We start from the raw sequence: 12,662 nt of genomic DNA on the forward strand, positions 1-12,662 counted from the left end.
AAAACAGAGATAGCTGCGGTGCCCCTATAAGTGATAACAGCAAGCCCCATCATAACTGTGTCCCCCACAACCGCGACATCCACAGGTGCCCCCCGTAATGGTGACATCCACAGGTGCCCCCCGTAATGGTGACATCCACAGGTGCCCCCCGTAATGGTGACATCCACAGGTGCCCCCCGTAATGGTGACATCCACAGGTGCCCCCCGTAATGGTGACATCCACAGGTGCCCCCCGTAATGGTGACATCCACAGGTGCCCCCCGTAATGGTGACATCCACAGGTGCCCCCCGTAATGGTGACATCCACAGGTGCCCCCCGTAATGGTGACATCCACAGGTGCCCCCCGTAATGGTGACATCCACAGGTGCCCCCCGTAATGGTGACATCCACAGGTGCCCCCCGTAATGGTGACATCCACAGGTGCCCCCCGTAATGGTGACATCCACAGGTGCCCCCCGTAATGGTGACATCCACAGGTGCCCCCCGTAATGGTGACATCCACAGGTGCCCCCCGTAATGGTGACATCCACAGGTGCCCCCCGTAATGGTGACATCCACAGGTGCCCCCCGTAATGGTGACATCCACAGGTGCCCCCCGTAATGGTGACATCCACAGGTGCCCCCCGTAATAGTGACATCCACAGGTGCCCCCCATAATAGTGACATCCACAGGTGCCCCCCGTAATAGTGACATCCACAGGTGCCCCCCATAATAGTGACATCCACAGGTGCCCCCCGTAATAGTGACATCCACAGGTGCCCCCCGTAATAGTGACATCCACAGGTGCCCCCCGTAATGGTGACATCCACAGGTGCCCCCCGTAATGGTGACATCCACAGGTGCCCCCCGTAATGGTGACATCCACAGGTGCCCCCCACAACAGTGCCAGGTGCAGGGAGGTCTGCCATTGCTGTACACAGTATAGTATTTGAATGGCCGTCATTAGAGGGCGAGGACAGGTCTGTCACTACGGAGCGGGCACACATGGAAGGCCATATCACTGCGGCACAGAGCGCCTCACACCTCGGCGATGCCACAGGAGGTAATGGCCACAAAGCAGAGAGAAGTGGCCGTCTTCAGTCATTTTCTGCTGTTTTGTACGGCGGGTCACAACATGGCCACCGTATCATCATATGACGGGAGGGTTTAGCGTGTAATGCTCTCTCTGCAATGAATGATACATCCTGAGACAGACCGCCCTTATTTATCTGGGGCCAGCACAGGAAGCCGTGCCAACATGGCCGACCACGCCGTCATCTGGCGCTGCTGATAGGACAAGTTGTCACTACTTATGAAAAGCGACTCTTAAAAAATCTCCAGAACACATCAGATCGACCGAAACACGGCGTCCGCTCCACAAAACTCTGGCAAACAGCAGCAACGTTTCCCAACAGTGCACCATTATAGTTGTGTTATACCAAGACCCCTCTCCGCCATCGATAATGGCGGCGTCTGGGCCCCAGGTGCAGCCACTTCCGCACACCATGACAGCCACACCCGGCCTCCTCCTTTCTAATCTCTTTGTGCAAATCTCCCGACTTCCCGAGTAAAGTCCGCATCCATGTTATCTCTAGCTGGAAGCTCAGGTGCATGCATTATGATGAGCGAGGTGGGGTCAATCACTGGAAACTGACTCGTCAGGTCAAATGTTGCAAATCTACGGGGTTTTTCATTCTATTTTTGTATTTTCCTCTTTGTGGCAATTACAGCCAAGCTCCCATACACAACATGAATTGGCCTGAAGTGACCTCAATATGGAGCCACGCTAAAACTGCATCATAACAGGCGATGTCAGTAGAATTACTAGTAACCATGGAGATTGTGTTATTTTAGTTTGACGCATCACATAAGTCAGGTCACATGACCAACTGCCGCTGGCACTGGCAGGTTCACAGATTATGAAGTTGCACTATATGTTACACATTTTTAGGAACCGCTAGGGGGTTCACAGTCACCCCAGATTCACACAGACTCTGTTTCAGCCTAAGATGCCATCAATGTGTGACTTCTAGTGTAGGAAGGAAGTCTGCTGTGTACTGGAGTGAGATCTGGATGTCATTTATCCTTGTAAAGCACATCAAGAGCCGGAGTTCACAGCTTTCCTCTATGGTACATGCACATCCTGGGAAGAGCAGCAGAACAGACACACGCTGTATTATATCACAGGAGTAAGGAATCCTTGTATCATGCTCAAACCCCTAACTAAATCTAACCAAGGATCATTTTAGCCCGGAGTGACCCTTTACGTTTTTTTCTTCTATTGTACAATAGAAGAGGTATAAAAAATGACTACCTTGCATGCACCATGGTAATATATATTTACAAAAAAAAAAAATGTAAAAAACTGAAGCAGGTAGTTCAGGAGTTTCCGGTCCCTCGGGCACACGATGGTGTGTGTCCTCAGGTCGCCACCCTTATAAACACACAGGACTGCTGGTAACAGCTGAGACGTCTCCCCTCCTGTCATTATAGGAGGGGGACTATCCTGGAATGGTGGCTGTCGCCTCCTCAGACAACTGCACAAAACGCAGAGGAGGCGTGCTGAGCCGCTGCAGGAGGAGCACCACTGCTACAAGACCCAATAACATACAACAAACTACATTTAAAAAAAAACACCTCCAGAATCCGTTACAGAACAAAGAATTTCCAGAAATTATGGGAACGTTTTTGTTTTCCCCCTGATTTGCAAACCACAAACGTGAAGAAATGTTCCTGGTTATGAGTCACGAGCTGGGAGGGAACAAGAGCCAAATAATAATATAATTATAACCACAGTGGAAACTTCTACCCCATCCCCACCCCCTCTGCTTCAGGGCTTCTCCAATTTATGGGATACGGGATAAAATGAAGAAAAAAAAAGAAAAATTTACAAGCCGGCTCGTCTCCACACGAGCTGCTGTTTGTTATTGAGTCTCCAAGACGATAGAAATCAGCACAGGAGCGGCCATTAGGAAAACAGCACACCAAGGTCTGGGGAATCAGACTTACCCGACGTTTTATCTTTATTCCAATCTTTAGCATAGCTTTTTCACTTACATATTTTTGTTTTTGCTTTTTTTTATTTTCTATGTGGTCATTTAATTATTTTTAGCATATTTAATATTAATAAATTGTTATTTCTATTTTCCTTTCTAAGATTTTTTTTCCATTTGAAACATTTTTCTTTACATATATATTTAGTACTTTGCTCTTTATCCTTTTCTAATTAAAATTTTCTCTCTCTTTTAAAGATATATATATATATATATATATATATATATACACACACACACATATACATATATTAGCTATAGTACCCGATGTTGTCTGGGACAGTAACTAAGTGTCTCCGTGCGAGCCCCCCACCACCTCTCCGTGTGTCTCTGTGTCTGTGTCTACCAATATCATATTACCTCACACAAGCTTCTTATACTATTATTGTCCATCGTTGCCTATAACAACCAATCACAGCTCCTATTAATGACCTGTAGCTCCCAGCTCCATTGACTTTAATGTAAGCAGATTTTTTAGTGAATAACTGTAAAGCGCAGAGTTACATTTTCCCCTCAAAACATAGTCTATGATGTTCCCTGAGTCACATGGGGCATCTGTGCAAAATTTCATGATTGTAAATGTTACGGTGTGAATTACTTTAGCGAACATACACACATACATATATATACACACAGCTTTATATATTAGATAACAGTATACACACACACACACATATATATATATTATATATATATATATATATATATATATTGTATTATATATATATTATATATATATATACACATACATACACACACACACACACACACACACACACACACATACATACACACACACTAAAATATATATTACACACACACACACACACACACCGTATTTTTCGGATTATAAGACGCACTTTTCCTCCCACAAATTTGGGAGGAAAATGAGGGGTACTTCTTAAGATCCGAATATAGCTTACCGGGGGTGGCTGTCTGTGCGGCGACCGGGTGTGTCTGTGAATGCGTGCGGGCAGCCGGGTGCCTGTCGGTGCCGGCTGCCTCTCTGTCCTGGAGGCCAGCTGCCACTCTGTGCGTGCGGCAGGTGTCCCAGTGTGTCCACAGTCCCAGTTTCAAATAATGGTGCTTCCCTTGGAAGAGAGCTCGATCTGCACATGCGCTGGTCCATCATTTGAACCGGGACCGCGGACAGACTGGGACACTCACCGCATGGGCCTGCTCCACCACTGACCCGCCGACGTTGCTGCCACCATTGACCCGCCGCCGTTGCTGCCGCTACTGAGCTGCCTCGGCTGCCAGCACAACCTCTGCCTCCTGTGACCCCGCTTCACCACCACTGCTGCCCCCCTCCGGTAAGACACACCAGAGTATAAGACGGACCCCATTTTTATTTTTTTTACCTTCTATTATTTCTAAATTTGGGGTGCGTCTTATAATCCGGTGCCACTTATAAAACGAAAAATACGTTGTGATATATCTTTTATACACTCAGCTTTATAATATTGAATAACAATACACACACAAGATAATCTCCAGAGGGATTATAATATTGTACACGGTGTCTTTATTAAAAGAAAGAGAAAACATATATGGATCCAGGGGACGAGCGAGTTCCCAAATGAGACAGTGATGGAACGTCTTATGGGGCGAGCTGAGACAGAGCTGCAACGACACGGGGAATTCCTTACGTAATGAAGGTATTCTTTAAGACGCTGCCTGGCTAGGTAAATTAATATCAGCCGCCCGCTGGCTGGGGAGTGACAGGAGCTTTAGGATCGGAGGGTCCCGGGCCCAGGAGGCAATTGCCTGACCCGATTATCAGAGGCTGGGGGAGGCCGGTTCCTCTGGGGTGATGGGGCAGGGAATCCGATCGCAGAGAAGGAAGAAGAAATACCTGGTCACAATTGCTCATTTACTGCACTTTAAAATGGAGGCCAAAAACTCAGCACCTAGATGGGGCGTAATAAAAACCGAGCCGGAAATACAGCGGCCTAATTAGAGACAATCCTCTTAACCGGCCATATTGGTTTCCACTATGAGGCTGTAATAAACCCTCATGTTCCGATGACCTGGAACATGGAGGAACGCCATGACCGCGAGCCTGGCACCGACACACACGGGCATCCAGTCACCAAACATGTCTGCCAGGTGGGGTGACCGAGCATATTGCAGGGACGGCTTTGGATGGACGCCAGGTAACTTCTACGACCTCCAGTGACACATTTGGAGCGGCGCCATCTTATTTTACACATTACAATCCAGGACAAAATATTTTCACTTCATGAAAGCGTAAGGAATTCAAAAAATGCAAGAAAAAAAGTGCACCCTGTCCCATAGGGAGCGGCCCACAGCAAATACTGGGGCGGCACTGCTGTGAGCCTAAAGGACAAGGGCCCATGAAAAACTGACACGTGACAAACTACTATGCTAACATTCTCCATAGCAACCATTAAGAAAGTGGTGGCTTACCATAGCAACCAGTTTTTGAACAGAAAGTTAGAAACTGAAAGCAGTGATCTTATTGGTTAGGTGAGAACAGACATTAATACCGTTACTATGGTCAACAGCTGAACACACTGATTGCTAACGGAAAAATTCTGCTCTCCCATTGGTTGCTATGGGCAACACATTATTTTTCAGTTTAGACTGAAATAATTCCCAGCATGCCCTGACATTCAAAACTCAGTGGCTGATTTGTGAGACGTCGCCATGCCTAGTGACCTCTTCAAGAGAAAAAGCCCACCTCGGCCGTGCCCTTCACTAGGGGTTTTGTATGACTGGCAGAGAGAGAGTTAACTGGGCGCAGAATTTGAGGGCAACCTACCAGATAAGTGGCCATATCTACCCTCCGATTGTGTGGACTGGCACGGAGAGAGTTAACGGGCGCAGGATTTGAGGGCGACCTGCCAGATAAGTGGCCGTATCTACCCTCCGATTGTGTGGACTGGCACGGAGAGAGTTAACGGGCGCAGGATTTGAGGGCGACCTGCCAGATAAGTGGCCATATCTACCCTCCGATTGTGCGGACAAAGAGACTTTTATCAAGGTTTTGGGAGTGGCTGCCGGGAAGACGCAATGTGGAGGACATGTGGAATTTCAGACTCCAGGCTTGTGGGACGCCGGGTGCTGAACGACGATCGCAAGGGCCTTGTCCAGGAACGTCAGAGCTGAAATACACATCTCCTAAAATCCTCTGTGCTGCAGACCAGGTGTTTGGCAGCACAATATCTTATTATCCCCTTCCTGTCCAATTACTTATGATTATAATAGGGGTGCGGCAGAGCACATAAGCCGCTGCCAAAGTGTGCGACATGTCCATTACCCGGTGCACCGCCGCGCTACTAGGGGTTATGCAAGAGATGAGCCACAAATTACTACTTTATGAGCTGGCAGGTCCCAGCCTATGTTTCGCCATGGAAACAGCAGGTAACATCAGCGGTGGGCGTGGGCCTGAAAGTGAGAAGAATTCACCACGCCAAAAACTTGGTGACTTCAGATGCGGAAGGAATTCATCTTGTACGACACCCTAGGGCGACAACGCGGTTACCCGGTGCATTCACTGAAGGAATGTGTGAGGCCGAAGACGTGGGGGCAAATGTCTAAAATGTGTAAAAAGAAAGGAGAAAGCTGGGGTATGTCTCAGAGCTACAGAAATATACATGTCAGGCTGGGCTGATGAATGAGCTCGTAAATTTACCTGAGAACACGAGGTGACGGCCATATTGCTTCTCACTTGTTCTCAATATGTAAATAATGACAATGCTGCGGTATGTGGCGTCCCTATGCAATGACATTATTTACCTCAAAACATCAGGTGATGGCCATATTGTTTTGTACATAAATAATGACAATGTTGCAGTATGTGGTGTCCCTATGCAATGTATGTTATCTACCTCAGAGCATCAGGCGACGGCCATATTGCTTTGCACATAAATAAGGACAATGTTGCGGTATGTGGCGTCCCTATGCAATGTATGTTATCTACCTCAGAGCATCAGGCGACGGCCATATTGCTTTGCACATAAATAAGGACAATGTTGCGGTATGTGGCGTCCCTATGCAATGTATGTTATCTACCTCAGAGCATCAGGCGACGGCCATATTGCTTTGCACATAAATAAGGACAATGCTGTGGTATGTGGCGTCGCTATGCAATGTACGTTATTTACCTCAGCACATCAGCCGATGGCCATATTGCTTTGCACATAAATAAGGACAATGCTATGGTATGTGTCAGAGTTATGTGAGATATACAATAGGGTTTGCTCCTCAGAAAGTAGCAGCTGATTTATGAATGGGCCGACCGTTCATGACTGGAATATTTACCTCAGAACATCAGGTGGCGGCCATATTGCTTACCTCTGTTCCCTCAGGAGGGACGCTCGTAACAATTAACATGGGCCTGTCACACCCTATTGCTATATAGATATTAAACTTTATGATTACTGACCTCCTTATATACAGGTTTTGCCTCTGTGTGGCTGCCATTTTTTACCATTATGGTGGATAGTGAAACCCACAATTAATAATTTTATTAACATAATTTTTGATAGGCTTTATAGTTTTATCTCCACATTGTGTGTGACGCCCCGGCTGCTCCTCACTGATGGCAGAAGTTTAGGTCTTAGGGTCGTTCTTACATACAACACTGGATGATTCGGGCCGATCGAATCTTCTCGATATAGCCCCGACCCCGTACACGACGTACGCCGCTCCTTCCATGTGATGCCCCCTATTCTTATTATAAGCCTCCTCCCTTGTGTCACACACTGGGGCCCGAGTACCAGCGACCATTCCTCACACTTAATAAAATTAGGTACGGAGAGGGCAGCCATGTTTTTAGGATCAGCAGATTTTAAAATCTGAGCTGGAAAATCCGACAAACATTAAAGAGAAAAAAAAAAAGTCTCGTTAGCCAGGCGCCTGCCGCCCCGTTCCACATGTGTATGTAATTGGGGGTAGATCGTGGGGGGATAATTACGGATACAGAGAGGAACAAGGAGGAGGATGGGTTGGAAAATTGAAAGCAGAATCTAGGATGTTGGCAGGACACCATCTTTTTCCCGGCATTGGAGGAAAGATGCCATATAGGGGCTTGAAGTGCACCCGCCCTGACTTTCTGTGCCGATAGCGGGCGGCACACTGGGTGTGCCCATATCAGCGTATAATCGGCTGCCCAGACACAACACATGGCCGAGGAGCAGAACACAACATGGCTACAGTCTGTAGGATGCCAGGGCAGGCGGGCACAATAGGCTCAATGGGACATAAAGAGGACAGCTGCAAAAGAAGCAGCTGCCAGTCTCCGTGTGCCCCGGTATCATGAGCACAGAGAAGCTTAAACACTCTGTGCTTCCATGCCAAACACAACGCATAAAAACTGAGGGGGTGTGAAAACATTAACCAGATGGCACCGACTGTCACAGCACTGTCACTAGGCACAGAAAGCAACTCCAGAAGTTGGGGGATGAATGTATAATGGGATATAATATTGCAGATAGGATGAGAAATACTCATTTCAGGAGGGGGAGAATATCACAAGGCAGTAATAAGATCACAGCACTGAACATGGGGGAGGAGAGGGGGGTATGAAGTAGACAGTTTTACTATGAGTCAAGCCTCAAAAAATCCACCATCAGATTATTTTTGTCTGCAGTAACGGCTATTAATACAGGAACGGAGGGGGGGGGGATCCGGAGAGGATGGGAATCCGGAGAGGATGGGATTTTATGGAATATCAGCCCCATATCCGCCCCTGGAGAAAGTGAAAGTCACAGGAGAAGCCGCCAGATTACCTGATTCAAACCAAAACAAGATGCCAAGGAGCAAAGTCTGCAGCGTGCGAGGGGTTAATAATCAATAGCGCCTCTACACTTGATTAGTCCATATCTCTTGTATATGCCTTATATTCCCTATACAGCCCTCACTCCATATTCTCGTATATGAAGACCACATAACCCCAATAGTAAACATCTGCTTTACATCCCTTTAATTTGCTGTATATTCTGCACTGCTTACCTCCTATTTATTTTGTATCAGTCCATTTCACGCTTATATACCCCTCACCCAAGTCCATTTTCACTTTATATACCATCCATTCCTAAATACAGTGTATATTCCATATATATAACGCCCCCCACTATATCCTGCAGTCTATATCTTTTGCATATAACCCACGCATTTGATATACCCCGAGAATTCCTGACCCCGGCACACATGATCCCAGCTCATACCCCCCATACACATATCCCCCATACACATATCCCCCATACACATATCCTCCTTACCGTGCTTTTAGCTCGTTGTGCTCCTCACGGATTTTGCTCAGCTCCAGCTGGAGTCGAGCCCTCTCTTTGGCCACAGAATCCAGGGTTTTGCGTGCGTCGGCGAGCTCGGTCTCGTAGGCGGACTTGATGGTGGACGCCTCGCGGCTCACTACCTCCTCAGACTCGGTGATCCTCAGCCGCAGCCCCGCATTCTCTGACTCCAAGGAGCGCACCTTGTCGATATAAACGGCCAGGCGGTCATTGAGTTCCTGCAGGTCTTCCTTCTCCTGCAGGCGGGTGATACGGGTTGGGGACAGCGGCGTGGACGAGTGTCCCCGATTGGTTCTTCGATTCCCTGGTGTTTCCATCGCAGCTTCGTCTGGAGCAGAATGAAGGAGAGAGTGTGAGGAACTGAGCTGCACTCTCCCGACTCTCAGACTGCCAGACGCTGAGGAAATATAATAACATTCCTTGGGAGGAGCCAACAAGATCCTGGCCAGCCCCACAGCACTGCCTGCTAACCATCCCACCGCTGGCCAGATCCTGCCCATTCCCACAGCACTGCCTGCTAACCATCCCACCGCTGGCCAGATCCTGCCCATTCCCACAGCACTGCCTGCTAAGCATCCCACCGCTGCCGGCAGATACTGCCCATTCCCACTGCACTGCCTGCTAAGCATCCCACCGCTGCCGGCAGATACTGCCCATTCCCACTGCACTGCCTGCTAAGCATCCCACCGCTGCCGGCAGATACTGCCCATTCCCACTGCACTGCCTGCTAAGCATCCCACCGCTGCCGGCAGATACTGCCCATTCCCACTGCACTGCCTGCTAACCATCCCACCGCTGGCCAGATCCTGCCCATTCCCACTGCACTGCCTGCTAAGCATCCCACCGCTGCCGGCAGATACTGCCCATTCCCACTGCACTGCCTGCTAACCATCCCACCGCTGCCGGCAGATCCTGCCCAGTCCCACAGCACTGCCTGCTAAGCATCCCACCGCTGGCCAGATCCTGCCCATTCCCACAGCACTGCCTGCTAAGCATCCCACCGCTGCCGGCAGATACTGCCCATTCCCACTGCACTGCCTGCTAACCATCCCACCGCTGGCCAGATCCTGCCCAGTCCCACTGCACTGCCTGCTAACCATCCCACCGCTGGCCAGATCCTGCCCATTCCCACAGCACTGCCTGCTAAGCATCCCACCGCTGCCGGCAGATACTGCCCATTCCCACTGCACTGCCTGCTAAGCATCCCACCGCTGGCCAGATCCTGCCCATTCCCACAGCACTGCCTGCTAACCATCCCACCGCTGGCCAGATCCTGCCCAGTCCCACAGCACTGCCTGCTAACCATCCACCACTGCCCAGATCCTGCCCATTCCCACAGCACTGCCTGCTAACCATCCCACCGCTGGCCAGATCCTGCCCATTCCCACAGCACTGCCTGCTAAGCATCCCACCGCTGGCCAGATCCTGCCCATTCCCACAGCGCTGCCTGCTAAGCATCCCACCGCTGCCGGCAGATACTGCCCATTCCCACTGCACTGCCTGCTAACCGTCCACCACTGCCCAGATCCTGCCCAGTCCCACAGCACTGCCTGCTAACCGTCCACCACTGCCCAGATCCTGCCCATTCCCACAGCACTGCCTGCTAACCATCCACCACTGCCCAGATCCTGCCCATTCCCACTGCACTGCCTGCTAACCATCCCACCGCTGCCGGCAGATACTGCCCATTCCCACTGCACTGCCTGCTAAGGCTGCATTCACACTTCCGTCTTTTTGCATCAGTCACAATCAGTTGTTTTGTGACTCATGCAAACGGATGCTTTGCAGATAGTGGCACAACTGATGTGACTGATGCTGCAAAAAAAGAATCTATTGTTTTGGGGTTTTTTACTGTTTGAAAGGGTATCAGCTGATCGTTCACAAAACCCGGCCGCCGGGCGATCAGCTGATCGTTCTGGCCACTGGAACTGGAACTGAATTTACAGTCGATCATGTTTTTTTACTGTGGGCATGCTCACAGTAAAAAACTGATCTGCTGCACACAAAAAAACGTTGCATTATGCGTTGCTCCCGCTCAACAGTCAGTCACTCCACGACTGATCCGTCGCGGGACGGATGCAACGCCAGGCCATGTGTAACAATCCGTTGGTAATAAAAGTCTATGGGGAAAAAACGAATTCCTACAAAATATATTGCAGGACACTATTTCCTCAAGGCGACGGATTGCAACTGATGCTGTGAATGTAGCCTAACTGTCCCACCTCTGCCCAGATGCTGCCCATTCCCACGGCACTGCCTGCTAACCATCCCACCACTGCCCAGATGCTGCCCATTCCCACAGCACTGCTAACTGTCCACCACTGCCCAGATCCTACCCATTCCCACAGCACTGCCTGCTAACTGTCCACCACTGCCCAGATACTGCCCATTCCCACAGCACTGCCTGCTAACTGTCCACCACTGCCCAGATCCTACCCATTCCCACAGCACTGCCTGCTAACTGTCCACCACTGCCCAGATGCTGCCCATTCCCACAGCACTGCCTGCTAACTGTCCACCACTGCCCAGATCCTGCCCATTCCCACACACTGCCTGCTAACTGTCCACCACTGCCCAGATCCTACCCATTCCCACAGCACTGCCTGCTAACTGTCCACCACTGCCCAGATCCTGCCCATTCCCACAGCACTGCCTGCTAACTGTCCACCACTGCCCAGATCCTACCCATTCCCACAGCACTGCCTGCTAACTGTCCACCACTGCCCAGATCCTGCCCATTCCCACAGCGCTGCCTGCTAACTGTCCACCACTGCCCAGATCCTGCCCATTCCCACAGCGCTGCCTGCTAACTGTCCACCACTGCCCAGATCCTGCCCACCACTGCCCAGATCCTGCCCATTCCCACAGCGCTGCCTGCTAACTGTCCACCACTGCCCAGATCCTGCCCATTCCCACAGCACTGCCTGCTAACTGTCCACCACTGCCCAGATGCTGCCCATTCCCACAGCACTGCCTGCTATTTGTCCACCCCTGCCCAGATCCTGCCCACTCCCACAGCACTGCCTGCTAACTGTCCACCACTGCCCAGATCCTGCCCATTCCCACAGCACTGCCTGCTAACTGTCCACCACTGCCCAGATCCTGCCCATTCCCACAGCACTGCCTGCTAACTGTCCACCACTGCCCAGATCCTACCCATTCCCAAAGCACTGCCTGCTAACTGTCCACCACTGCCCCGATCCTGCCCATTCCCAAAGCACTGCCCGCTAACCATCCCAGTGCTGCCCAGATCCTGCCCATTCCCACAGCACTGCCTGCTAACTGTCCACCAGTGCCCAGATCCTGCCCATTCCCACAGCACTGCCTGCTAACTGTCCACCACTGCCCAG

General features: G+C 50.1%; 1 protein-coding gene across 1 annotated transcript in view; it reads right to left on the reverse strand.

The window, feature by feature from the left end:
• LMNA (lamin A/C) overlaps positions 1-9,711 on the reverse strand; it is a 23,567-nt gene extending 13,856 nt beyond the window's left edge. Inside the window, exon 1 of the mRNA XM_075330531.1 lies at positions 9,283-9,711. Within this exon, the coding sequence (XP_075186646.1) occupies positions 9,283-9,629 (347 nt within the window). The 5' untranslated portion in view covers positions 9,630-9,711. The remainder of the gene's footprint in view (positions 1-9,282) is intronic.
• Positions 9,712-12,662: the final 2,951 nt, after the last annotated feature.

This window comes from Anomaloglossus baeobatrachus, chromosome 12 (genome assembly GCF_048569485.1).
Source record: "Anomaloglossus baeobatrachus isolate aAnoBae1 chromosome 12, aAnoBae1.hap1, whole genome shotgun sequence".
NCBI lineage: Eukaryota > Metazoa > Chordata > Amphibia > Anura > Aromobatidae > Anomaloglossus > Anomaloglossus baeobatrachus.